Below are 23,586 nucleotides of genomic sequence, written 5' to 3'. Positions count from 1 at the left end.
CCCCCCCCCCCCCTCCAAAAAAAGAAAGAAAAACATACATGATGACCCTGTGCTTTGCCACAAACTTTCAATCACTCATATGTTCTCATGACATGGTCACAATCTAAATAATTATACACCTTCTTAGTCTGTCCTTGCACTTAATATACTGTAGATATTTTAGTTTGTTTCATGTCTCTGTGGTGGGAACAGCAGATTTGTGGCAAATTGCCTCCATCTCAGAGTCTTTCCCTCCTCACTGAAACTAAAATCAGAGAGCTCTTTTATCAGGTGAGGAGTTGCCTTGTAACAGAAGAGGCCCATGCCTGATGTTTAACTTTCACATTCCTCAGACTCACACAGTTTGTTATTCTATATTCCAGTGGTCCAGCGGGGGTTGTGAATAACTTTTTCGAAAAAATGGTGTTATCAGATCCATATGTTTCCACACAGTTAGCGACCGCTACCTCTCCGATTTTTCAGTTCTTTGTAAAGCACATGTGGTATTTCTGTTCAGTCAGCACAAAGTTACACCAGCTGGGGCCAATAGAGTTTCTAGGGACAGAAAAGGAAATGACACAAACATATAGACAGTGATGCTGACAGACATGAATACAGATACTCTTCATCACATGGGAACATGCTAGCAGTTCTGTTACAGTATCCAATGATCAGAGCTGCATTTGATAAAGCAAAAATGAATATTGTGCTAATAATGGTTTGCTCTGAAGACAAAGAATAATACATCTTTAACTTCTAGGTCGGAAGATTAGTAAAATCACAAGTTGAAGTGGAAAAATCATCATCAAATGTTTCCATATGTGTACAGTATTCTTAAAAGCATTTCACAAGTATTTATCATGATCTGTAAATGATCCAGGAAGGAGACAGTTCTTGTTGGTTGACTGTGAGGATGTAGTATTCATTCAGACATGGAGCAGCTTCTTGCTCTGGCCGTTCTCCAACATGAGAACATTCCTGCTCTGGGTTGTGCTGCTGACACACAAAAACAGGAGGGTGCTCACTATTATTTTTTTGCATATAAAAATAATAATGATAAAAAATAAGACTTAATCTGATGTGTAAATTCAGCTTTTTTTAATGTTTTTTTATAGTATTTGAGATTAACACGATATTTGTTTAGATTATTATTGAAATATATTGTTTACAAAAAGAACAGTATAAATCAATATGTGCAAATGACTCTGTTAAATGAAAAAGGGAAAAGTATTTAATTGTTACTGCTTATTATGATCATGTTTTACACCAGAGTGAAAAGACAAAACAAATGTTTCATGTGATTTTTGTGTTAAGACACAGGCGTGTGGAGCCAGCAATATTGCGAAACTGTTGAGAAAAGAGGACAAACCAACCGCAAGACATTCTTCTCACATTTCATCAAAAGCTTACCCTCCCTATAAGTTTGAAAAGTCCCTCCATGGCTGTTTTCTCTTAAAATATCTTGTATTGACCTCACAGTGATTGCTCTTTGGGACAAACGACACTTTAGGAAGCACAGATTCATCATATAATCAGGTCAGAACATATCACAAGATCATAGGACATTCAACCCATTTTCAACTTTATTTCATAGTTGTAAATACCATCATAGCTAGACTGAGGCTTTTGTGATTGTTGATATTTGACATAAAATCCAAACAAAAAATTGTGTATATGACTACAATTTACCATATCTGCTCTTTTGAAGGTAGCATTGTAATTTGTCTAGAGAATTACACTCTTACAAACCGCTCTCTGAATTACACTTCCAAGGATATCTGAACGTTTTCTTGTCACCATGCATTTTCTCAGGGTCTATTGATGAATATCATGATAGCCAGACTACCGGTAATTCAGACAAAATTTGCCACATTTTGCTAAATAACCTAGAACGGTATTAAAATGTGTACTCACAAAAATCAGCCCAAGAGTCATTTACATATTACAATTGGTACAATTCAAAATGAGTGTGTCCAAAATGGGCCAATGAGTCTGTGCAAAACCATCATTATCAACAAAGGCCTATTTTACCAGACATCATCCTATAATTTGGTTAGTATTTAAAATCAAGACTGTTACTGAAATCTAACAGTAGTCAGTGTTGAGTCATCATGAATTATTATAGCATTTCAATATAGAAAGTTATTTGCAGAAATTAGGAAAAGATGAAGAAGCCTTAACTGTGATAGATAAATAAATAAATAAATATATTTATTTATTTATCATAGGTAAGGCTTCTTCTTCTTTTCCTGATTATAAAATATAAAATATATAATATATAATATAAATCTACAAAAATATTAAGCAGCACAACTGTTTTCAACATTGATAATTAAAAAGAAAATCAGCATGTTAGATTATTTCTGAAAGATCATGTGAAACTGAAGACTGGAGTAAAACTGAAGGCTGCTGAAAATGTAGCTTTGCCAACACAGGAATAAATTACTTTTAAAATATATTCAAATGCAAAACAGTTATTTTAAATTGTAATAGTATTTCACAATAATTAGCCTACTGTCTTCATTTTTGATTAAATAAAAGTTGCCTTGGTGCAGGCTTCTTTAAAAGTATTAAAAACTCTTAAGGACCACACACGGATAGTGTAACTAACAGTTATTAGTTAAACAGTTTCATATTTAGGCTACTGGCTGTTTAATCGATCACATCTCAGTCGTAAGTTATGTATATAGTCTAACTAGTGTGACAGCTCTGCAGAAGATCCCGTTTGTCTGTTTCGAGCGCTGGAATGCGAGCTGATGCGAGGGGCGGTCTCGCGCTGCGCTCATCACACAAATATGTGGATGTTTCACAGACTCCAGAGCGACACGGTTGAAGCGGTTTATTTCTCGCAGCAGCGCAGCGCACAGAGGATGCGCCTCGCGCCTTTTCAGGGAGCTGAGGTTCAGCTTTACTCATAACTCACCTTTATCACAACCCGAAGACGCTGAGGACAACTTAAAGCACTTTGAACAGAGTACTGGAATATTTCTCTCATACAGGCTACTGTAACATGGACAGACTGCAGACTCGAGGTCAACCGCCTGATGTTCAGCGACGGTGAATGGAGATGAGGTTCAGTTAGTCCATGATGGATCACCATCACGATTTGAAATGTAAAATAGTTGTGGTCGGGGACACTCAGTGTGGGAAGACGTCTTTGTTAAATGTTTTTGCCAAAGACTCCTTTCCAGAGGTTTGTAGAGAAAAGTCACCGCTATCAACATTAATCCGATTTTTAATGTAATTTGTGTCATGGGTGCAAAACTTGCGTTATGTTTTAGCCCTGAGTTAGTTTTGTTTAGTTAAATATCAAACTTTTGCTCTTTCTCTCACAGAACTATGTTCCTACGGTGTTTGAGAACTACACAGCCAGTTTTGAGGTGGACACATTGAGAGTTGAGCTCAGTCTTTGGGATACTTCAGGTAAGAGGAGGAAAAACCATTTGATGTTGCTAATTTGATGTCTCTGGGGACATTAAATTAGAGATTTTTATCCAAGCCTCCTATAACTCCACACACATTCACATATGTATGTAGGCTATTGGTCGTTAAAGAAGCTGTAATAGAGTTTTTGAGGTTTTGGGCTTTGTGGGCTATGTGATGGAGTTTTCTGAAGGCCATGAACTCCTACCATTTCTGGTGGACTGGGACTGGGTGAGGAGGACCACGGAGATTCTTGTTAGACTTATATGATACATAGGTGAATGAAATTCATAAATCCATGAATATGTGGGATGATGAGGTTGGAGATGGAGCAAAAATGTAAAAGTGAGTGTTAGGACTATTTTCATATTTTATTAACATACACTTTTAAAAATGAAGGTTTTAGTTCAGCTTGGTTTCAGGTTTTTCTTATCAAAAGCAGTTTATAGGGACATCTTGAGTTTAGTTAAAGTTTAATATAAGCTCTTCATGTTGCACTATCAGCATATTAATTTCTCTGTTCTGTGAATGCATGGTTGTCTGAAGTTTTTTGTGGAACTTAAAAAGGTTCTTCAACTAAATCAAGCTGTAAAACTGTGTTTGGTTGACTGTAAGCTTTATTTTTTAAGAGTGTACAGTAAACTAGACCAATCCAGTTGATACAGACTCAACACGGATTGCCCGTGATGTTCTCACAGCAGACTCACTCTTGTCTCCCACACTTCTAGAATGACTCAGATGAATGTTGTTATAGGTAATACTATTCTCAAAATAAACTACAGATATGTAGGTAGTATGTGATCGTAGCATGATTTCTTTCAACATAGTTGTTTATAGATTGACAAATCTGTTTATATATTATGAAATCTGAATTTACAGTTATCAACATTTCCCTCCTCATCTATGTTTTTGTGAGCAACCCATGAAGCTGCTCGCCATCCTTTTATCAGACTGGACTGACATTTCAAAATGAGACCTTTAAATATTTCAGTAATGATGGTTAATGATCTGAGGTTTGAACTCATTTCAAGCCCTACAAACTTTCTAGAGCAGATTCAACACTCACCTCCCAGAATAGCACTGTAACCTAATTTACTGAGCTTGAATCCTGAGTACATGTGCTGTCTTCATATAGCGGGACAGTGACTTGCACATGCAGGGACCCCAACAGAAAATCAACCAGTAGTCGAACCTCTTAGAATGTCCTTAGAAGATTTTACTCACAGTGACACTTTCAATAAATAGATAAGGAAAATTATTATTTACTTTTGACTTTTAGTTATTAGACTTTATTTAAAGACTTTGAACTGTCAAATGACTGTAGTTTATGGGGATGTTGTTCTATGCAACTGCATGCTGTAAATTAATAAATATAGAATAAAAGATTAGAAAAACAAAACTCCACACTGATGTTTTTTCCAGGATAGATGTACATGGATTCTGACACACTGCATTGTGTATGTCTGCCAGAAGCTTTAATTTATTTGTTTTTATTTTATTTTAATTAATTATTTATTTATTTATTTAAAAACCCCTAAAACTATTAAACAAATTTCTGAAATTTAAAATTTTCTGTAATTATAATACATTTTAAAATATAATGTATTAGATAATAAACTTAAACATTAAAAATTGAAATGCTGCCTTGGCAACTAACTGAAATGAATAAGTTGAAGTACTAAAATTACTAAAACGGGAATAAAAACAAATTAAAGCTAAACAGAAATATTAGGGGGGAAAAACTAAAATGATAAAAGCACATAACATTTTTAAAACTCAAATAAAATTGAAGTGAAAAAAATATATATAAATGAAAGCTATAATAAATATAAAGAAAAATTGTATACATGCTGTTGAACAGTTTGATAGATTGTGAATATATAAATAAGAGTTAAATAATATAAATAAAATATAGGTATAAGTATTAAATATAAGTATAATATAAATAAGAGTTAATTGCAGCGGTTCAGCAAAGTGTGCATATGGAATAAATCTAATAGAACATACCTTAAAACAATTCAGCTGTATAAATGTAACACGCTCAACTTATATGTTCCATTGTACTGTTATTGTTCAAATGTATTAGTTTATGTTAAGAAATTATGTATTTATTAGTACAGTGTTTTTGTGTCTATTTGCAGGGTCTCCATACTATGACAACGTGCGCCCCCTCTCTTACCCAGACGCTGATGCAGTTCTCATCTGTTTTGATATCGGTCGACCAGAGACTCTGGAGAATGTGCTAAGGAAGGTAAGCTGATTTTAAAGACATTTGTTCATCGATGCTGAATGTTTTAAACTGTTGTAGCTCTGAATTGTGGTTGGGATATTCTCACAAGCCCCATCTTTGTGGCAATGAGAACAAAAGTCCAGACATCTGAAAGAAGAGTCCTATGAATGAAAAAGGGGATGTGTGGGAGGACTTTGATCCTTTGATTATCACATGAGGGGGAGAACGACAACCAATAAGAGCTTGTTTACGTTGGGTCTCAGAATCACAGAGGCTTTGTGCCACAGAATGCTTTGTAACCTCTGATGTCATTGGGAGGCAAGAGGTTTTGAGAGAGCAAGAATTAGCCATTTTGGGGCGCTTCAGTCTCCATTGGTGCTCCCACTGACTATAGTGATCTGTGGATCTGTGCCAACTCTATGCTGATGTCATCAGGAGTGTTTCTAGGAGAACTGCTCCAATCACTATACTGTCTGCCAGAGTTCTCCACTGGCTAGAAGGAAAAATTATACTTAAACCTAAATGAAGTCCATGTCATGGAGTCATGAAGAACAATCAGTTTTACTGATATTAAGATAACATTTATTTTAATAATATAATTAATTCAATATATACGCAACCATAGTATTTATTAATATTTTGATGTAGTTTTTACTTTTAGATTTTCAGTTTTTATTTAAATACTTCAGCTTAAACTTATTTTTAGTTAGTTATCAAGGCAACATTTCTAATTTTCAATTTTAAAAATGTTGTTTTTCATCTAATATTTACACGTTTTGTATTTTATTTTGCTTTATTACAAAAAAATGTAATCAATTTTTGATAGTTTTAGTTAACAATAAGAACACAGGTATGTATCAGAATTTTCTTTAAATACATATGATTTTATGATTGTCATCTAACACTATGTTTTTAAATCCTTTAGTGGAAGGGAGAAATCGAAGAATTCTGTCCCAATACTAAAGTAATTTTGGTTGGATGCAAGTCAGACCTGCGTGCAGACCTGGCCACATTTGTGCAGCTGTCCAATGATATTCCTTCATCGTATGACCAGGTGGTTTTTAAAGAACATTTCATACCTTCAATGAAACAATAACAGCTGCAACATACAATTTCAAAAGCTTGTACTAGAAAATAATGCAATTAAATCCTTAGCATTTGAAGTAACATAGGATTAGTAGTAGCTAAAGTATGTTTAACCAAGGACCCCTTGGTGTTGGATGGGCTATAATTACATGCATAGTACCATATTCATGTGCTTATACTTTAAGATGCTTAGTTTGCAAACCATAAAAATAATCATTATTGTTGCAAACAATCATATACTTGTACATTAAACTTGACATGGGGGGGGGGGGGGATATATATCCATATGCGTTTTCTTATATTTTTGGAAATCAGGTATTTGAGTCATTTCTAACTATTTGCTTTAGGGTTCAAACATGGCTAAGCTGATCTCGGCTCCTTACATCGAGTGCTCAGCGCAGCAGTCCGAGAGCAGCGTGAGGGACATTTTTCGCATAGCCACACTGGCCTGCATCAGTAAAAGCAACAAGAATGTGAAGCGCATCAAGTCCAGCAGAGCCACCAAGAGGACTTCACACGTATCTAACAGGCCTGAGCTGGACTCAATGTCACATCTACACAAGACCAAGGCAAAAACCTGCACAGTCATGTGATTTCAGAAGCCATTTCATCTGCATGCATTCCTTCTCCTATCAGGATTCTTTCTACAAGTCCAATGGGGCATTGATGGGACATGAACTGAAGGGAGATTTTTTGCACTTCACTATATTCACAATATGTACGACTGAGTCAGTGACGTATTAATGATGATGCAGTCTATTCTCCCCATTTTAAAGCACCTCGAAACATTTTTAGCCATCATAAAACACCTAAAGCAGGGAAAATGTTCCTATGTACTGCCAAATGAGCACTTATAACTTTGTAGAAGCTGTCCAAAGAAGAATTTCCTTTGCATTTTGTTGTGTTATAATATTTCATTGCAGCGCATTCCCAGTTTATGGATGAAACTAACTTGGATTAACGCATGGTCAGTGTTGCTAACGTTAGTCCTGTACTATTAGACCTGACTGCACCAAAAAGTGTCAAATAATGTCACAGATATACATTGTAGGTATTTTTTTCTATATGAGATATTAATATGAGGCAATAAATGAAGCATACCTGTTGAAAAACCTGTTAACTCATGTCATTATATGCAAATCCATCCCAAACACCATACAGCCTAAAAACCTTTCTTTTAAGTCACAGTTGTAAAACAAATCACGGACTATGATTTATTATACAGTAAGCTACTGTACCTGAAACGTCCTTCTTTGACACTGGCAAAAGGAGTTTCTTACAGCTTTCTAGTGCATTTAGTTTGATCCGACACTACCATCTGCAGGATATAATTGGAAACGCAGGTAAATTGGGAAAATATGAAAATACTGTAAAAATAGTGTATGCTAAAAATCCTTTATTTATTTTTATTTATTGAAAGATACACTTTTAGAGAGAAGGAGAATGCACCTAGTTGATGGGCTTGCAAAATCTATTTCATGGTAAATCTATTTAAAAGGTTGGGATAGAAAAACATTTTCAAAAAAACAAAACAAAATGAAAAAATTGTAAAAATCATTATCACAGGATGCAAATTCACTTACACATTCCATATAAACTTTCTTATAGATAATTTATGTCATTCATTTAATCAGCTTAGACCTGTGCACTGCCTTGGCCTAAAGTGTCAAACTGAGCTTTTTTGTTGCGATAACATTTGAACAGAAAAACAAAAATATGTAAACGGTTGAATATTTATATTTATTGCATTTACAATTGTCACCCACACGGGGGCATCAGAAACTAATGAAAGAAGGATTTCATGCAAACTGTGGACAAACCCCTTGTCCAACCTCTTTGTTTTACTACCAAATTATATGTAATATCTAACTATTATTAATAATTTAACATACATTGGAAAGGTTTCCGTGACCTCTCGCGAGATCTCGGCAAAAACTCTCACGATTTATTTCCACGACATGATCCGGAGCGGTATTCGAGATAGTGTGGATTTAGTGTGCACTAAATGAAGGGCACTGCGCTTTGCGGTTTTTAAGACCTGGGACAGTCTTGCGCACTCGCTCGTGTTGCAACATGTGGTCAATTATTATTAGTATTATTCTTATCATATTCTTACCAGCAAGGACAAGATAACCTTAAATTAGACATGTTAAACTGTAAAATTCTTTTCCTCTAAAAATAAAAAACACATTTAGTGTACAAAAAATAAAAATAATTAAAAAATAAGGTGCATTCACAAAAGAAAATAAGTTTGACATTATTTGTAAAAGATCTAAAAACCCTCACATCTGACAAATTAATATACATGCAATTAAAACAAAAGAGTCTTTGTTATTATAAATAAAAGTGCCTTTAAAAAAGGCAACAGTCAAGCAATGTAATTTAGTAAGCATTTTGTGTCCACAGGGCTATGCATTGTAGTTATATTTTTCAATTATGTAAGTCATATCAAATATGTAAACATGCAAGAATTGCCAGAATTGCTTTGAGAAGTGCACAGTTATTTATACAGAAGCATTTGCTTTGAGTGGCTCCTCTTGCTCCTTTTGCCTGTCAATAAACTGCAGGTCAATGGATGTGGCAGGGACCAGCAGAGTTCGTGTGATTGGCTTCACAGTCCTTCCTGAAGGGTCTGGACACACTTCATAGTGTTTAATTAACTGCAGAAGGAAAAATAATTAAGGCATATTGGCCTAAAACATGCACGGTTTATTAAAGTTTAATGTTAATTACAGGCAGCAACATGCTAAAACCTTAATCTTAGTTACTCACTGACAAGCAGAACTATCTCTGTAATAGCAGAGGAAGTTAGACCAAAGGTGAAGGACTGCAGATTAGTCAAAGATCTAAAACTAACACACCAAAATGATCAGCTAAACTGGGTCAGGACAATCATTGGTGACGTGGATGGGTTCAAAGTTCATGGAATGATCTAAATGTGCATTCCTTTGTTTTATACTATTTAAAATCATCAAAATGTCAATGTGGCCTCAGATTTCTGAGCTTCACTGTACAGTATATAGAACCAAAAATGTCAAATGTCACCAAAGTGTCATAAGTTTAAATCATCTGTGAGGTACAAGAAGAACTTTTTCTATTTATATTATAACAGAAAAATCCGTGAAATGGTGCTGACTGATATGTATCCTTCCTTACCCGGGACAAGAGGAGGTACATCTCCAGTTCAGCCACTCTGCGGCCCAGGCAGGCGCGGATGCCGAAGCCAAACGGCACAGACCCGAAGGGATGCTGGCTTAACTGCTTCTGCTCCCGGATCCATCGCTGAGGGAGGAAGGCAGAAGGATTGGGAAACACCTTCTCATCGTAGGACACTGCAAAGTGGCAGAGGTGGAAAAGAGTCTGGAAAACACCAAATACACTGCGCTGATTAGTTTGATCGTCTGTTTACAGATCATACAACATTAAATGTACATCATATTCCATTTGTATTTGTTTATGAAATGGCAGTTTGTAGCTCAGCTTACATTTTTAGGGAAGAGGTGGCCACCCACCACTATTTCTCTTTCAGCAACGACACGAGCATTCCCAGGAACCACCGGATATAAACTGCAAATGTCAGAGAACATGTTTCTCTGGATTAATTTAGCAAGCGAACACAACACTGTTTTCACTATTTTCACACTGCACTAGCATATTAGGCAGCTTTTAATTAAACAGTTCACCCAAAAATGAATATTTACTGAAATGTACGCACCCTCAGGCCATCCAAAATGTAGATGAGTTTGTTTCTTCATCAGGACATACTAGGAGAAATTTAGCATTGCATCACTTGCTCACCAGTGGATCCCCTGCAATGAATGGGTGCCGTCAGAATGAGTGTCCAAACAGCTGATAAAAACATCACAATAATCCATAAGTCTTGTGAAGTGAACAGTTGCGTGTTTGTAATAGACAAAATATGAGTCCTTTAACTATAACATTGCTTTCTCTGGTTTCTCCACTGATTGACTAGGGTTGTGTGGATCACTTGTGGATTATTGAGATGTTTTTATCAGCTGTTTGGACCCTCATTCTGACGGCACCCATTCACTGCAGAGGATCCAAAACCTGTTCCGATGAATAAACAAACTCAACTACTTCTTCGAGTAAATTTTAAGCAACTTTTCATTTTTGGGTGAACTATTCCTTTAAATATGTTTATAACAGTATAACTGAGATATACAGAAGATACTATACCGAAGAGTCTCTCTAATGATGGCTTTTAGCAATGGCATCCTGGTGATGTCTTCACTGCAGGGCACTTTTTCACCAGGGCAGACACTGATAACCTCCTCATACAGCTTCTGCTGGATCTCTGGCTCTCGTGCCAAGTGATACAGTGCCCAGGAAATAGTGTTTGATGTCTAAAATGAGCATGCATTAAAAATGCTGAATCTCAAATATGTTGCAAATACTAGTGTGAGATTCTATAACACTCTGTGGCCTTCGCCTTCTGTACCCCGTTGCATTAGCATTACATCACCAGGCAATCACAAGACATGATATATATACGTAGCTGTTTTTTCCTAGACGGTCTCATTCCATTTCCCTGCTTGTGCTGAGTTAACAGTTTCACTTCCTCTGTTACTTATATATATTGAAGCCCCTCACAATAAAGATTTGAACCTTGAGTGAACTACACTTCTTGTGTCTGTGTCATTCTTGGTCCCTGGTACCAGCTTCTGTGCTCCACCGCTCAACTGCTCAACTGCTTCTTCTAACAACTAGTGACACTTATTTATTGCTTATTTCTTTCTTTTAGTTTTAAATCAAATGCTGCAAATGGCAAGATTGTTTATAAAATGAAACTACTACAAAGTATTTGTTGCAATACATTGCATACGTAAAGAGTGAAGATACTTACAGTGTCGACTCCAGCCAGCAGAAGCTCTGTAATGCTTCCTAAAACCTCAGTGAAGGACATCTGTTCACTGATCAGGAGGTGTGTGAGATACTCGCCCTCCACTGGCTGCCCATGTTTCACCATTTCCTGAATCTCTGTCATCTTCTTCTGCACCAGTTCATCCGCTTTGCAAAAAAAAAACTGCATATTTGAAGATGATTGCCATTCTCTTCCCTGATGAGTATGTTTTGAATAGAGACACTCTAGACTACTGTTCAAATGTTTGGGGTACTCCAGTCTTCAGTGTCACATGATCCTGATTTGGTGCTCAAGAAACATTTCTTATTAATGAAAACATCTGTGCTGCTTAATATTTTTGTGGAATGTATCCACAAGTGATTTTTTTCAGGTTTTACTGCTGAACAGAAAGTTCAAAAGAACAGCATTTATTTGAAATAGAAATCTTTTGTAACATTATACTGTAAATGTCTTTATGGTCGCTTTTGATAAATTTAATGTATCTTCACTGAATAAAACTATTAATTTACTTTTTTAAAAACCGTACTTATCCCAAGACAACAATAAAAAATAAATGTATTCATAACAATAATTATATTAATTTAATGTTTTTTGTTTTGTTTTTAGCTTTTAAACATGACAGTAATAGGAATAGACTTACCAACTTTGAACAAATGATCCCAAACAGCAACAAAATGCTTCCAAAAAGGCATGTAGGGCCAGAGAGATTTGGGGAACAGGATCACGATGGGAGAAAGACGGAACATTTCCCCAACAGAGAAGATAAACTTCTGTGTTTCTTCAGGAACCACATCATTCAGACACCCCATACGAGTTTCAAACAACACTGAACATATTCCTTATGAAGGAAAGACAAAAACCTATATTAGTGTGATGGACACCACACTTGTTATCAAATATAAATCAAACTATGTACAGTATATATACTGTGTAAATATATATATATATATGTGTGTGTGTGTGTGTGTGTGTGCACGTGTGCGTGTTATAAAAAAACTACAACTAAAATCAAAATTACACAGGAACAAAACAATGCAATATTATTAGGCAATATATACAGTATATTAGAGCATAATTGTTCTCCAGGTATTTTTATGATGCTGATCTATTTGAAAGGTAGACTAGTAAAGTCAGCTGCACGTGACTAGAAGCTATGAACTTGTCAAGGCCAATGCTCTTTATAGGATAACAAGTGGCCTTTTGTTATCTAATGTGTGGCATTGACCCTTTGTACTCACTTGATTCATTAAAACAGCTAATATGAATGCTTGGGAATGACTCTATGGCATAATTCAATATCTTGACCTTGGAATTACCCAATATGTTATACCTTCAAAGGCAAACTTGTACAGTTCTCCTGCCACATCATACACCATAACGTCATTGCCTTTTGTTGTCCTAAGCTTAGCCACCTTCTCAATAAAGTCGCTCACCACACCATTAATGGCATTGGTGTAGGAGGACACGTGTTTGGGCTTCAGCATGCGAGGATTCAGGATGCTTCTAATGCGCTGCCACTCCACTCCCATTCTGAAACGGGACAATAAATACATTATGATTATTGTCATTTCTGTCAGCATAATTACTTTCTCAAAAATCTTTGCATGATAATTTGCTAACAAAAAAAAAGCATTTTGGGCATTTTATATTCAAAATATGTTCAGAACATTGATTATGCTGTAACTGATCAAATCCATGCTGACCTCTAAACACTGAATGAGTAAGCCCTCAATTTTTTCTTTTTAGTTTGGAATTCCTCAAAACCAGTTTTCCCACTAACACTTGCAATTATTGTCTGCCTCTGCTGTCATCCTTCACAGAGATTTCAATTTCTTTGTTCACTGAAAAATCTCAAAAACAATTCCCTATTTATTCCCACTAACATGGGCTTATGTAGCATACAGATTCCATTAATTTTTTTCTTGAATTAGGTTTTGGTTTAACTGTTCAACGGACACAATAATGTGTGCCCTCAGTCATGTTTTCATTTTGTACTCACTTTCTAAGCAATCAGTTGCAAGCTGCTAGCTATTCATGTTCAGACATGCACTACATTTGTGGCTTCATAACATCTGCAGATGTTTTTATGTATACTTCTGCAGCAGCTGACAGCATTATGGTTGCACATTATGTGTGCAATGAATGCATTTAAATAACAGATGAATGCTTGTGCCAATAATACTGGGGTTTCCAGTGCTACTTACTCTGTGAGGGGTCCATAGGCATGATTCCGGAGTTTTCGGTAGCCTCTCCAGTGGGGTATGATGCTGATCTATTTGAAAGGTAGACTAGTAAAGTCAGCTGCACGTGACTAGAAGCTATGAACTTGTCAAGGCCAATGCTCTTTATAGGATAACAAGTGGCCTTTTGTTATCTAATGTGTGGCATTGACCCTTTGTACTCACTTGATTCATTAAAACAGCTAATATGAATGCTTGGGAATGACTCTATGGCATAATTCAATATCTTGACCTTGGAATTACCCAATATGTTATACCTTCAAAGGCAAACTTGTACAGTTCTCCTGCCACATCATACACCATAACGTCATTGCCTTTTGTTGTCCTAAGCTTAGCCACCTTCTCAATAAAGTCGCTCACCACACCATTAATGGCATTGGTGTAGGAGGACACGTGTTTGGGCTTCAGCATGCGAGGATTCAGGATGCTTCTAATGCGCTGCCACTCCACTCCCATTCTGAAACGGGACAATAAATACATTATGATTATTGTCATTTCTGTCAGCATAATTACTTTCTCAAAAATCTTTGCATGATAATTTGCTAACAAAAAAAAAGCATTTTGGGCATTTTATATTCAAAATATGTTCAGAACATTGATTATGCTGTAACTGATCAAATCCATGCTGACCTCTAAACACTGAATGAGTAAGCCCTCAATTTTTTCTTTTTAGTTTGGAATTCCTCAAAACCAGTTTTCCCACTAACACTTGCAATTATTGTCTGCCTCTGCTGTCATCCTTCACAGAGATTTCAATTTCTTTGTTCACTGAAAAATCTCAAAAACAATTCCCTATTTATTCCCACTAACATGGGCTTATGTAGCATACAGATTCCATTAATTTTTTTCTTGAATTAGGTTTTGGTTTAACTGTTCAACGGACACAATAATGTGTGCCCTCAGTCATGTTTTCATTTTGTACTCACTTTCTAAGCAATCAGTTGCAAGCTGCTAGCTATTCATGTTCAGACATGCACTACATTTGTGGCTTCATAACATCTGCAGATGTTTTTATGTATACTTCTGCAGCAGCTGACAGCATTATGGTTGCACATTATGTGTGCAATGAATGCATTTAAATAACAGATGAATGCTTGTGCCAATAATACTGGGGTTTCCAGTGCTACTTACTCTGTGAGGGGTCCATAGGCATGATTCCGGAGTTTTCGGTAGCCTCTCCAGTGGGGCATGTCAGTACGGATGGGATGGCGACCCTCTTGCCGTAGAACCTGTTCTATGAGGTCTGCATTGGCCACATTAACAACAACCAGTGGTCCATATTTGGACTTCCAAAGGGGGCCGTAGATTTTGCTGTGCTCTATCTGCATTAATTACACATTTTAGTGTAAATAAAGATTCAGTGTTAATTTTAAAACAGGTTACATATTATAATTATTCTATTACAGACATAATTTCAGGAAATTACTGACAATGTCATCCCACTCCTTCACATAAAGTAGTGAAAGATATAAAACCGTGAAATATACATAACAAAGATGAAAAAACCCAACATAACTTTCCCAGCAGAAATTAAGCCAATAATTTGGAGATTAAACGTGTTAGTTTTTTTTAAACACTTTTTATGAATCTTTACCTGCATTTGGTGTGTCGTTTGAAAATAACCTTTCCCAAAGAGCCAGTATAATGATGTCAGAAAGCTAGGACCATCCAAGTCGTCCATGGTTTTTTGTTTATCACCACCTATTAGTGTACTGGTTGTCCGAGTGAGGAATACCGATGTCAGGCATTTTATTCCTCCGTAGTCCTGCTTGCATAAAAATAATCCAGTTCTCAGCACCGAATGGGAAAACATGTCTAATCTCGCAGTTCGCAACTCAGTCTGTACAATAGCCCTGTTACAGCAGTGTGCTGCCCTGCAATGGCAGTCTGTGGCAAAGCGACTCTTCCCCTGCAGATGAACTCAAGTAAACTCGCTTGTTTTCGATGGGATCTGTTCCTGTTGAGATTCTGTGAGAGCCGCCAGTGTTACCCTTACAAACATGTATCTCCACGGCAATCATTGTTTCTGCCAAAATACAACTGTTACTACTATAAAATCGTAATAATCAACAATGTAAGAATGTAATCTTGCATCGTATCACTGTAAATTCAAGCGAATGTATACTACCGAGCAAGCGTTTAAGGGGCAGTGAAGACTTTTACATGTTTTTGTAATAAGTCTCTTATGCTCACCAAAGCGGTTGAACAATTACTCCGGTCTTGAGTGTCACATGATCCTTCAAAGATCATTCTAATATGCTGGTTTGGAATAGAATGTTTAAAAGAATAGAAAGCCCTTTTAATATAAGATAAATTATCTAAAAAAATTATTTGCAAATCAACACGATGGTACAAATGAACTCATGGCAAGTGAAATGTGGAAAGATTTTACCTGGTTTTATTAATGCTTTCGTATAAACATCTGACAGTGTTTTATGGGAAAAGGCTATGAAAATCACTCTGGCATTTTTAGGTATTTGGTTACGATACATTTTTGTAATGGTATAAAAAACGAGCAACTTCATGTTTCCATGCATAGCACAGAGACAGTTACAGTATACGCACAAAAAAAAAAAAAAAAAAAAAATGTTACATGCACACTTGCTCAGGGTCATAGAGGGAACATTATTTCACCATCTGTTTCAGAAACAAACCAATGCATGTTTTAAAGTTTGTGCCTCCAAACAGTCTCTCTTCAAGATGCATGTCTCAAGAGCCACTGCATAACGTTCAAAAAGATTTATGTTGAAACCCTCAACATAATTAGAGCAACAATTCCTATCTCACAATTACTCGACTAGACTTGATCAAGTTAATCTTTCCATAACATGAAGCTCAGTTAAACTTTGCAGCTCAGATGCTGAAAATTATATTCTGCTATATGAAGACAATCAAATGATCAACAAACAAATATCACAAAAGAAATCTTTATTAGTCTACACACAATTTTAATGATCAAACACTTCCCACAGAACTACATTTACCACACCAGTCAACCCTGCTACATTACATTGAATGGCATGTCATATTTTGCAATTAGTGCTCAAGAAGGACTGGCTAAGGACATCCTTTAAGAGTGAGTGTTGCTTTTGGGCCTTCCAGAGGCATACAGTAAGACACACACAACACAGAGACTTCTACCTCTAAATGGATATCATATTTTTATGCAATAAAAAAAAAAGGGTGTACTTAAATTCAAGAGAATGGGATGGATAGTCAAATACACCTTATATACAAGGCACAGTTTGTTATAAGCAAATGTCTCCGAATTATCAAAAGAGAGACAAATTCAAGTATTGCAGGTCGGGTAATGTGTAAATATCGGAGATTGAGCTTGGCACCTTCATTTACTGGTGCTCCTTAAGACTCCTTATAATATGCTGCTGAATCACTTCTGCTTGAGTATTTTAAGCCTCAAAAATATAAATATATATATATATATATATGTATATATTATAAGAAGACCATGGTGACCTTTCTAAACAGTTATTTCACAAACAGATATATTTCTATAACCTCTGAGGAAGCAATTATAGGACATTCCTATAAAACTAACATCTATGCAGTAGCATTCTCAACAAAATAAATACTTTTTCTTAATTTACTAATACAGCAAACCCCCCAGCAATGTGTCCAATTGCACAGCTTTTGCTGATCCAAGTATTACTAAGAAACTGGGGGGAAAAAAAAGATTTCCTAACTGAGAAGTTGACAGGGATTTGGATTCAGGTATCACAAAGTTTTAACTAGTGAAAACACTTCCTGAACACCTGACCCTCTTTCAGCATCAGGTGTCCCACACGTCTTTGCGGTTAGTCATCGTCACTTTCACTCCCAGACTCACTCAACTGGAGATCATTTTCTGAAATGAATCAAAACATATTAGACACACAAAAGAGAGTGATAGACCAACCAAAATCACCCAGATGCCCTGAAACTCACTAAGTGTGTTCATTAAATGCCCGCTGCTCTCCTCCACACGGCTTTGAGATGTGTTGATGGCAGAGGTGCTCTGGGGGGGAGCTGGGGCCAAATTATGTGGGGGGCGATCCTCATCCTCTGAATCACTGCTGCTGGAGCTGTCCCCGCTACTGGAGGATGAGGAACTGTGGGAATCTGAGGAGCTGTCCCCACTGCTCATCTGATCCATGACACGCGCCTCGGCCATCAGCTCTACAGAAACACATAACACAAGAAGGATTAACTAAAGAATTCCAGTACACTACTGTTCAAGGGGTTTTGGGTCAGTAAGATTTTGTTTTTGAAAGCAGTCTCTTATGCTGCTCACCAAGGCTGCACTTATTTAATGAATAAAGCAAAAACAGCAATATTGTGAAATACACAATATATTTACAATATTATTGCAATTTAAAATAACTGTTTTCTATTTTAATATAATTTATAATGCAATTTATTGCTGTGATGGCAAAGCTGAATTTTCAGAACCCATTCCTTCAATCTTCAGTATTACATGATCCTCTGAAAATCATTCTAATATCCTGATTTGCTGCTTAATTATAACCATCAATGTAGAACAGTTGTGCTGCTAACGATCAATTTTGATCAATTGAATGTGTTCTTGCTAAATAAAAGTATTCATTTATTTAAATTAGAAAAAAAAAAACCAAAAAAACAATAAAAAAAACTTACTGACACCAAACATTTTGTCTATTTTACCATTTTCATATATGTTTTTGGTTCATGGCTCTGTAATCAAGCTGGTGTCCTGCTGATTATACTGACTGAACTGATGTTTCCAGATATTGGCAAGTGTTACCATCTGGTATGTCTGAGTTGAGCGTGGTGTACGTGTCCGTGCTCTTTATTCACCTGCTCTGGTAAGACTTTGAAGAGAGAGTTTAGATGTTACGTGACATACATTTCACTCCACGTATCTTTTTTATGTATTAGTTCATTAGTTTAGTAGTGTTGCCACCCAATGTAAGTTTTGGTTTGTTTAGTTAGTGTAGTTAAGGTGGGGCGTGTTGGTAGCACACCGAAGATGTTATTTTGATTTTAATTTTGATTATGCTAGTTTAGATTTAAATCCTTTGGTTAGAAAAGTTTTTTTTTTATTTGGTTATTTGATTTGGCAACACTTGTGCGGTCTTCATTATTTAGCTCATTTGTATTATTACTTCAAAGTTTAATTTCTTTTTGTTTATTGTTAATTGTAATTATATATGTGTATATATATATTGAATATCTTTAAAGACTGTTCCTTGTTATACTGGTTGGGGCTAAAGCAAATAAATGTCTTTTCTCTGTTTGAATTTGTGGTGTTCTCCTCTATCCTATTTGCACTAGGCTATATCCTATTTTTTTTAATAAATGTTACATCCCCTAAATATCCCTAGACAAATCAACAAGGTATTGGGACGTAACAGCAAGACATATTACCTCGCTCAATATCATCCATGGGAGATGATGGAGACATTTTCTCCTTGGGAGGAGAGCTCTTGGTGCTGGATGGAGCCTTGTTTCCACTTCCGGTCTTCATCTGCTGACTGAGCCTGCTGGTTTGCTGCTCCAGCCGTGACTGAATCTTACTGCTTCCCTCAGCCCTGTAAGGAAACAGAAACATGACACTTTATTTACTTAACAAAAGCTTTAAATGAGTATATCATGAAATATATTGTGAATCCATATGACCTGGAACACAAACGTATTAATACCTGGTCTTCTTGACGGCAATGTTGCTGCTGAGTTTCTCCAGACGATACTCTCCCGTGTCATGGTTAACAATGAGAACACATTCTTTCATATAAGGCCTTTTGGAACCTTTAAATACGGTAACAGGTGCTAAGGATCCCTGCAAAGATTGATGGGAAAGGAGATTCAGCTTAATCATCCATGCTACTGTACATACAATCATTTTTTTTTTGTGGGACTAAGGTTACTGAGCCTACCTCTAAGTTCGGTAGTGTGACTGTAACTTGCTCTCCTTTGCCCACTTCCAGCTCCCCCTCACATGTTGTGTCTATGGAGGCTGGTTTGAAATCATCTATGACCAGGAAGAAAACATTCGTATTTCATAATCATGTGTACCATTGCTGACATTCAACATAAGCAGTGTTGTACCAACGTAGAACCTACAGAGGGCGCGTGTTGCCTATTGTAGTGGAAAATAAGTAATTCCTCATGAATTAAATGTTTTCCAAGATCTCATTTTAAACCACAGCGTTTCAGCGGATAGAAAAGCGTGCTCGTTTAGGAAGGTTTCCATTATAAGCACAAAGACAGATGCTTTTTCATTATTTCCAAATAACATTAAAAAGCTGAGATAGGCAGCAAGGTGGAAAAACACATAGCTGCCTTCTCATATGCCTGTGCACATTGTTTAAAAACAACTTATGGTTTCAGTATCAACGTAAGAAACAGCTCTTTTTTTTTCAAAATATGATTTGTTTGTATGTGTTTATATAAATATCCTAATATAGAGATAATAATGTAAAATATGCCACTTACATCGTACCGTGTGGAATGCAATTTTAGGTTGTTTCTCAAAAGTTTCGCCTAGTTTGAGGACGTGTTCTTGATTGTCAAAGTTTGAATATGCTGTTCCATTCATTCTAATCACAATGTTTAATCATATGTTACCAGTTTTCAACTTTCTGCTCGATTCGATACCATCTAAGACAGAAAATGAAATAGACACCTCACTTCTGGAGTATGGACCCGTTGCTTGAGCTTGCTACGCTGTGATTGGTTGGGTTTGTGTACTTGGTCACGCCTCATTGGAGGTCTTCTTAACTGTAATTGGCTAAGAAAACTGTCAGTCAACGCTGACGCAACGACTGACGGAAGTGTCTATTTTTTACCCGAACGCATGAGTGCCCTCTAGCGCTCTCTCTAAGAAAATCCACTTGTCAGTTTGCAGTCGCAACACAAAGAATAATATGAAAAAGTAAAAAAATATATATTAAGGTCTGTTCAAAGCTGGTAATTTCATAAGAAAGTATAATGTATTCATAATGACTTATGACTTATTTTACATTATATTAAATTATAATTAGGCTATATATCAGCAGAATAATCTCGCCTTTGATTATAGTTTAGCACAAAGGTGCAATTTGTATGTCATTTATGTGCTTTGAAAAAAATGTGTACTTTTATTTCCATTGATGGACAGGATATGGGGTCGTAGCCTGTTTGGAGGTTGTCACAAGCCGGTTCATCCACGAGCAGCGCGTTTGTCCCGCCTAACAACGGGCAGATTCGTGTCTGGGTCATCCCGTCACGGCGTCATCTCTATGTAAGTTTGAGCATCTGTTGAACAGTCATTGGTCCCGTATCTAAATTCTAATGAGTCGGTTGTGAATGTGACTCACGGGCGTTTGGTTCATTAATAGCGCAGGCTGAAGGAATGGACTTCGTGGTCGAGTTTTCACTGATTTTGAGCGAGGTTTTCCAATCCTGCAAGCTTCAGTTTTAGTCGGCTTCTGTGAGTCTGAGTTTCGGCTTTAATTTAACGGGAACCCGTAGAGTGGGTAATTAAAGCGGTAGCTTTATTGTTGGATGTCATCGTAAGCGTAAAAGTAAGTCAAGTGCAGGATCTCTGAATACTAACTCATATCTATGATCATTAAAAGTCAATAGAGATCGAGACGGGGGGCAGCAGAGGCATATGTGATTGTTGGGAATTAGCAGGTTGCTGGGTGACTGTCTTTACTCTTAAGACCCATTATGGGGTGAAGATGACTGGAAATCTGCCATTATTTGCCATTACAGATGGAGACTGGCTGGCACCCTTAGATAGAGGTTCTGCATTTGTTTACATGACCCAGATGACCGATCTGATCTTTTTTTAATATGATGAGAATGGACATTATACATGTAAATGCACTACATATTCATTTACCATTATATAGTTGGGTTCAAAAGGTTGAGAAAAATCTGGGATTTAGTTTATTTAAACCTGGAAATGTACTGATTTTAAAGATTTTTTTTTTTAAATCAAGAAATTATGATGTAGGCCTAATATTAAGAAAAATGTAAAATTATGCACTATTTAAGGGTCACATAACAACCTTTTAGAGCTCTTTGGAACTCATGCAAGCTCCAGAAATTCATAATTCGTAATGAAAGAACATCGTATCAGAAAAATGGAAAATAGAAGCATTTTCTCTAGTCCGCACTGCCGGGTGATGCAGACATAGTGGACTCAGCAGTGGTGGACAGATGACTGTTCTCCATTAAGTGATTGGCTGAGATCAGGACTCCTGTCCACACAGACTGCATTATCTAAGTAATGGTCATCAGGGGAGTCATTACAGGATTGCTGTTCTTTCCTCAGTTGCTTACTGGACAAATAAAGTTGTAGTTAATTTTAGAAGAAGTAATCAAACAGACGATGAACACTATTAACATTATTATATGATGCATTTAAACTTATAGCAAAGAGAGCTGAGAGCTGACAGCTGTTCTTGATCGGAAAGTTTAAAGAAACTTTTGCCGTTTACTAGTAGTGATGCAACAAAATAATTATTTTTTTTTTTTTTACAGAAACACCCAAAATTGAAATGAAAGGTTTTTCATTTAGCCAAAAACCCAAAACCAAAAAACAAGTTTTGGTAAAGAATTTGGGTAATTTAACTTAGTATGCTGTGCACAGATGATAAACAAGTCATACGTTTTTTGTCAACGAGCCTCCACAGCTGAACTATTTTCATATATTGCTACTCTAGCATCATTTTTGGTCCAGAAGTGTGTCTACGCTGCTGACAAGTTTACTTGTTGTAGCTTATCCACATTGTGTGCACTAAGTAAGACAATGACAAAGTCAAAACATCGAAGAAGTGCTGTTTCGGTCAGTGATTGCAGCCTTAAAAACTGTTTTGGCTGAAACCTAAAATAATTTTTATTTTCTCAAATATTTTCATTTTCTGAAATTTTGGTGCATGACTACAATTTAGCCAGATTAAAAAGAGTGTTTGGTTGTGTGCACTATGCATCATTTGGCATCAAACAAAAATTCCAGTTCCTCTGAATGAGGATGGTGAGGAAAATACGATCCAAATAGGAGTGAAAGCATATTGCCTATTTCACTTTTGTATAGACAACTATACAACTAAACTGTATTTAGCTATAGATTAGATTAACTAGAAACACACTAAATGACCTCGACATGTATCATGGTCACTAGCAGAAAACATGACAGGAGAGCTGCAAGGACAGATGAGCTCAGAACTGCTCAGTATGAGCCACTCAGAGTTCATTTGCATATCTCCTGTAGATTACATATAGTATGTGACCTACTTTAAATGTGTTTTATTTAAACAAACACTTAATGTTCCATTACTGAACTTTGCTAAGATGCAAATGACTATATAGCTACTGTTTGTTTTGCCTAAAGTCAAGCGTGGATGTTCTCTGGAAGGTCTTCCACAAGAGCAACATCATATCAGTCTGGCCTTGCCCTTGATTCAAGGCATGTCGCTTTATCTCTCTCTCTCTCTCTCTCTCTCTTGTGTGTCTGTAGTTGACCTGACTGTGTATATATGAAGATTACGTGACTGTGTGTGTGTGTGTGTGTATATATATGTATATACTGTGTATATATATATATATATATATACACCCCTCTTGTTCACCCTGACATAACACATCTCTTTGATGAATGTCCTCTTTGTTGGGTCTGTATTGTTTTGTTTTTAAAATTTGGACTAGGTCACCCTGTCAGTAGGAAGGACCAATATGTGTTGGGTGGTTAAAGATATTTTATCTAATTTTGAAAATTGGCTTGC

The 23,586-nt window shown here is 36.4% G+C and overlaps 3 protein-coding genes across 3 annotated transcripts; 1 reads left to right on the top strand and 2 right to left on the bottom strand.

The window, feature by feature from the left end:
- The first annotated feature begins 2,744 nt into the window (after positions 1 to 2,744).
- On the top strand, positions 2,745 to 7,824 carry LOC107658293 (rho-related GTP-binding protein RhoE-like). The gene is made up of 5 exons (XM_016446811.1): positions 2,745 to 3,172; positions 3,315 to 3,402; positions 5,544 to 5,653; positions 6,558 to 6,686; positions 7,066 to 7,824. Exons 1-5 carry the CDS (start codon positions 3,065 to 3,067, stop codon positions 7,309 to 7,311), a joined length of 681 nt encoding a protein of 226 aa, XP_016302297.1. The 5' UTR covers positions 2,745 to 3,064; the 3' UTR covers positions 7,312 to 7,824.
- A 1,222-nt stretch (positions 7,825 to 9,046) lies between these two features.
- Positions 9,047 to 15,736, bottom strand: LOC107658292 (sterol 26-hydroxylase, mitochondrial-like). Its single transcript, XM_016446810.1, has 9 exons — positions 15,435 to 15,736; positions 14,972 to 15,162; positions 14,098 to 14,297; positions 12,241 to 12,438; positions 11,583 to 11,746; positions 10,916 to 11,082; positions 10,204 to 10,285; positions 9,875 to 10,078; positions 9,047 to 9,378 (listed from the first exon to the last, which is right to left on the bottom strand). Exons 1-9 carry the CDS (start codon positions 15,651 to 15,653, stop codon positions 9,223 to 9,225), a joined length of 1,581 nt encoding a protein of 526 aa, XP_016302296.1. The 5' UTR covers positions 15,654 to 15,736; the 3' UTR covers positions 9,047 to 9,222.
- A 1,505-nt stretch (positions 15,737 to 17,241) lies between these two features.
- LOC107658291 (ELL-associated factor 2-like) lies at positions 17,242 to 20,535 on the bottom strand. Its single transcript, XM_016446809.1, has 6 exons — positions 20,309 to 20,535; positions 19,750 to 19,844; positions 19,516 to 19,652; positions 19,241 to 19,404; positions 17,783 to 18,013; positions 17,242 to 17,702 (listed from the first exon to the last, which is right to left on the bottom strand). The coding sequence occupies exons 1-6, from the start codon at positions 20,409 to 20,411 to the stop codon at positions 17,653 to 17,655; spliced, it is 780 nt and encodes a 259-aa protein (XP_016302295.1). The 5' UTR covers positions 20,412 to 20,535; the 3' UTR covers positions 17,242 to 17,652.
- Between the last annotated feature and the right edge of the window lie 3,051 nt (positions 20,536 to 23,586).

Source organism: Sinocyclocheilus anshuiensis, unplaced genomic scaffold (assembly GCF_001515605.1).
Source record: "Sinocyclocheilus anshuiensis isolate Anshui unplaced genomic scaffold, SAMN03320099.WGS_v1.1 scaffold263, whole genome shotgun sequence".
Classification (NCBI taxonomy): Eukaryota; Metazoa; Chordata; class Actinopteri; order Cypriniformes; family Cyprinidae; genus Sinocyclocheilus; species Sinocyclocheilus anshuiensis.
This window is presented reverse-complemented; position numbering and strand designations above follow the sequence as displayed.